We start from the raw sequence: 3,118 nt of genomic DNA on the forward strand, positions 1-3,118 counted from the left end.
TCTTTGACCCAACCAGAGAGAAAAAAATTATAAGATTCTAAACTTTTATAACATTTAAGTTCATCAGCGGATATAGGAGATAAAGCGAATATTAAATAGTTTACAATATCAGGATAACTAATTTTTGGATAAAAATCTACTGAAAAAATCAAGTCAGATTTCAATAAATTATATGGATCTAAATTATCTATTTTAGAAATTTTATCAAGATATCTTTGTTTGCTTCCAACTGAAAGACAAGTAAAATATTTGCTTTTGCTTAAAGACATGACTTTGTTTTGCTAATTTGTTTGTGAACCAACAGGACAGCCGTAGTTTGTTTCGCATAATTATCATAAGTTATGATGTAACCCGGAACAATCGATATAATACCAAAAAGGTTGATTTCGAAACCGTTTACGTATAATTACATTACGTTACGTATAATTACATTACGTTACGTATAATTTATTTGTGAACAATTAGCTGCTCAAGAAAGTTCGTATATAAACAAAAATCAAACAATATGATATCAGATGACGCATTTATTATAGCGTTATAAAAATCAATACCGTTCAAAACTCCAATTGTAGAACTTACAAAAATAGTATTTCGCTATAAATAGTTATTTGTTATTTACTATTTATTTATTTCAAAGTTATGAAACAAAGTTATAAATCAAAATTAAATGTTTATATAAACAAAAAATTTAAAAATTTTTTAAAAGACTTTATGAAATTTATTTTATTATCTTACTTTAAAACTGTTATTTTGTACGAGTGATGAAAAAAAAACTTTCTTAAAAGCAACCTTCCAAAATTGAAATCTGCTAAATAATAGATATGTGAAACAAAGGTCTATTAAAGAAAGTTGACGAGAGTGTGCCACTGAGCAACAGGTTTTCTTGGAGAAACAAGCATAGCTTCCCAATGTTTTCGACCAAGGTTAGAATCCGACTCAGGTCCGACAATAATTTTACCAAGCATTTTTGGCGCTGTCTTGTTCGGATCGTAAGTCATAACTGAAATAATAATATCAGTATCTTTGAATCTTTCTAATGGAGCGTGAAAAACAAAAGCTTCGTTGTACACTGGATTCGATGAGTGACGAACACTTGATGTTTGTACCGTTTTCATTGTTTTACCAGAAACAAGCAAAGAAACTCGCAAATACGTAGCTAAAATATTTATTTTTAAAATAAAGAAAACAGTTTTGCAGCATTACAACATAACCTTAACATTACAGCATAATATTATAACATTACATTGCAACATAACATTACAACATTACATTACAGCATAACATTACAATATTACATTACAACATAACATTGCAACATAATACTACAACAACATAACTATATTACATTACAGTATAACATTACAACACAACATTACAGCATAACATTACAACATAACATTACAACATAATCCTACAATAACAATACAACATTACATTACAGCACAACAATATAGCATAATAATACAACATAACATTATTACACAAAATGAACCTATTACATATGTTTGAAATCTTATATACTGAGAATTTTGTTTTGTTACCGCATTATGGCTTGTGTATCAAGCGTGTTTATAAAAATCATATTTTTTAAATAAAACAATTTTAGGAAAGGGTAAAGGAAAGGGGGCAGGTTTAAATAGTTCCGTTTCTATTTGTTGCGCTTTTAGATTTTAGGGGCATTAAACCATAAGGTTGCCAATACGGTAATAACCTGAGTTAAAAATTTTGTGATCTTGTAAACTTTTAATGACGCCACAGGTCTTCGTTTACCGTCACCATTGACGGTAAACGAAGACCTGAAAAAATGAAACTTTGAATGTTTTTTTTTTTGTATCTTGTGTTTAAATAACTGAACAATTTTTAAATTTATTTAAAAACAAACACACAATTATAACAATATAGTTTCAAAATAAATTAAAAAATAGATTTATGTTATAAAATAATACCGATTGGTGTTGCAAAATCTTTACACAAATGTTTTCCTTTTAAAGCTACAAAGGTTAATCTTCCTGATGTTGGCATATAACATAAGGAAAACAACACTTCGCCATTTTGCTTCTTTTCTTCGACAAAAACCTTTAATAATAAATAAAACAAAAAAAAAAAACAAAAAAAAAAACATTAAAAAAATAAATAACGACATCAAAATAGAACTAAAGTTAAAAAATGTAACTGTTGTTTATTAATGAGTGGACAATTATGTTTAGAAAAAAAGTTAATTACATCGTCGTCATTACTATTTTTAATTAACTGCATATTAATTGGTTTTATGGATGCATCATCTGTTGAAAGAACATCTAACTTAAATATTTGCTCGTTGACAAGTCGATGTTGTGAAAATCTATCACATGCGTAAACTGAAAGCTGCAGCTGTCTAGATGAGATGTCTGCAAGTTCGATTTCGAACTCACAAGCTTCTTCAAAATAATTTTCTTCAGCACATGGTCGTAGTTCTGATTCAAAGTAAGTTGTTTTTTCTGGTAACAGATACACTATCCAGTAAATATATGCATTTCTTAATAAGGTTGGATGAATGTTTTCTAGATTTAATCGTCTTAAATTCACTTGCATTCTCTTTCTGTGAGCATAATAAACAGATGTTAGCTCAATGTCTTGAACGCGTATATTTTTTAGTTCTTCATCATTTACCAGCTTATCCGGAAACGCAATGTCTGGAGAGTAGCGTGATTTTGAATTAGAAACCTGAGGCACCTTAAGTGAGGATTTAATAGAGTCTAAAATAATACAAAAAAATATTGCAAATATTATAATAAAAATTGTTCATAAATATTTGTATTACACACTTTATTTTAACGCACACTTTATTATTATTTTTTAGTTTATTAGTAAACAACTTGAAGTTGTTTTTTTATTTAACTTTTATTTAATAATAAAAAGTAGCTAAATAAGCTATTTGTTATTATTAATTATTTGTTATTATTAGTATTTGTTATTATTTGTTATTATTGCTAAATAAGCTATTTGTTATTACTAGTTATTTGTTGTTAAGTTGATTGAAAATTTCTGATTAAATTATCACACCTTTTTTTTCTTCATTTATCCTATTTTTTCCCCCTTTTACCGATATATATATATATATATATATATATATATATAT

General features: G+C 27.0%; 1 protein-coding gene across 2 annotated transcripts in view; it reads right to left on the reverse strand.

Moving 5' to 3' along the window:
- Window positions 1-506: 506 nt before the first annotated feature.
- Window positions 507-3,118, reverse strand: part of LOC101236238 (synaptotagmin-9) — a 4,957-nt gene continuing 2,345 nt past the window's right edge. For both annotated transcript variants that reach the window (XM_065803370.1, XM_065803371.1), the window contains exons 3-5: window positions 2,224-2,735; window positions 1,947-2,076; window positions 507-1,156 (exon numbers count right to left, since the gene is read on the reverse strand). In XM_065803370.1, coding sequence (XP_065659442.1) covers window positions 840-1,156; window positions 1,947-2,076; window positions 2,224-2,735 — 959 coding nt within the window. In that variant the 3' untranslated portion in view covers window positions 507-839. The remainder of the gene's footprint in view (window positions 1,157-1,946; window positions 2,077-2,223; window positions 2,736-3,118) is intronic.

Source organism: Hydra vulgaris, chromosome 08 (genome assembly GCF_038396675.1).
Source record: "Hydra vulgaris chromosome 08, alternate assembly HydraT2T_AEP".
NCBI lineage: Eukaryota > Metazoa > Cnidaria > Hydrozoa > Anthoathecata > Hydridae > Hydra > Hydra vulgaris.